This window comes from Manis pentadactyla, chromosome 13 (assembly GCF_030020395.1).
Source record: "Manis pentadactyla isolate mManPen7 chromosome 13, mManPen7.hap1, whole genome shotgun sequence".
NCBI lineage: Eukaryota > Metazoa > Chordata > Mammalia > Pholidota > Manidae > Manis > Manis pentadactyla.
This window is the reverse complement of record NC_080031.1, coordinates 81,454,577-81,456,388: the sequence shown is the minus strand read 5'-3', so window position 1 is coordinate 81,456,388 and position 1,812 is coordinate 81,454,577. Positions and strand designations below refer to the sequence as shown.

The window sequence follows — 1,812 nt, the reverse complement described above, 5'->3', positions numbered from 1 at the left end:
TGCCTAATGAAGGAAACTGAAGAGTATGGTCTTGGCCTTTACCAAAGCAAGTCTTTGTGAGAAATACTGATATGTGGGAGAGAGACCTCAAGTCTCCATCATCAGCATATCTGTGTTTACCCTTCATGCTCATTCCTTATTTGGACTCTGATTTTTATACTCCATTGGACAAAAAAGATTTTTTGAAGGTATATAGACAGTATTTACTATTTTAGCTTTATTATATTTCTTATACCTTGATTATTTCATTTGATTAATTAATAAGCACTCTTCAAGGTGAAAGTTTTGTATATGAGTTGTGCATATTTATTTCAGTAAATGAATTTAATTGTTCTCTATCCAATTTGTTTCTAGCATCATCTTATCCCTTTGCAATTGACTACAGGTTTCTGAAGTATGTTAGCAGATACGAACAACCTCACCATCTTCACAGAATTCCTCCTGATGGACATCTCAAGCTCCCGAGAGCTCCAAATCTTGCAAGGTTTGATATTCTTAGTGGTTTATTTGGGTGCCCTGGCTGGAAATCTACTGACATTTACCGTCATTGTTATAGATCCACATCTTCACTTCCCCATGTACTTTTTTATGGGCAATTTATCCCTTACAGATTTTGGATACATCTCAGTTACTGTTCCCAAATCCATCACAAATTCTTTGACGGGTCATAAAGTGATTTCTCTTAGAGCATGTGCTGCTCAGACTTTCCTATATATTTTCTTTGGATCTGCAGAGTTCTTCTTCCTTGTGGTCATGTCCTATGACCGATACATTGCCATCTGTCACCCTCTGCACTATGCATCCACTGTGAGCCCCCGTTTCTGCACACAGGCATCATGTGGCTCATGGGCCAGTGGGCTGGTCTATTCTACTGTCCACACAGGGACCATGTTCAGTCATCCCTTCACAAAGTCCAATGTGATTCACCAGTTTTTCTGTGATGTACCTCAAATTATGAGCATTTCATCCCAGGCTGTGCAATTTTCTGAGTTTGTGGCCCTTGCTGTCAGTGCCTGCATTGTATTACTTGGATTTGTCATCTTATTTGCCTCATATGTTCACATCTTTTCAACTGTGCTGCACATGCGTTCTGTGGACACCCAGAACAAAGCTTTGTCCACCTGCTCTCCCCAGATAGCTACACTTACTCTGTTTATAATTTCTGGATTGTTTGCGTGCTTAGGCCCTGTTTCAAACTCATCAAGCATTCAAACCCTCCTCACAGCTATGTTCTACTCCATGGTGTCCCCCTTAGTCAACCCCATCATCTTTAGCCTGAGGAACAGGGAGATAACGTCTGCTGTGCATAGAATGTTAAAGAAAGCTTTCCAGTTCCATAGAAGATATTTTATTTCGTAACCAGAAATTAATGTTGCTCTAATCAATGTGGGAAAATATGTATAAAATATTAACTTTAATTTTATAGTTACATATTAGTAGTGTGGTCATTTCATAAAGGAGAGATGGACTGTTATGCAGTATGTAGTGGTATTTCATATAGTTTCATTCCCATGATTTTGCAAGTGAATAAAGATCTAAAATGATAAATGTATTTCCTCACATGTGCACTGATTTTTCTGTAAAGCTGAGATGAAAAATCAGTTCTGTTTTTCTGTAAGTTAATACATACCTTTAATTTTTCACCTTATCTCTTTTTTCTGTGTATTTTCACATTCCATGGATGAACATAAAACATGTAATTTTATTAGATACCTACAGAAAATAATACTTGTGTCTGTTAATATGTCCATCATATGCATAAACCTGCACCACATAAATCATTTTTCAGATTGTCCAACTCTCATAGACTTA

General features: G+C 37.4%; 1 protein-coding gene across 1 annotated transcript; it reads left to right on the top strand.

Annotated features, from left to right (window-relative positions):
- The first annotated feature begins 396 nt into the window (after nt 1-396).
- Nucleotides 397-1,359, top strand: LOC118923346 (olfactory receptor 14I1-like). Its single transcript, XM_036907049.2, has one exon. It carries the CDS (start codon nt 397-399, stop codon nt 1,357-1,359), a length of 963 nt encoding a protein of 320 aa, XP_036762944.2.
- The last annotated feature ends 453 nt before the right edge of the window (nt 1,360-1,812 follow it).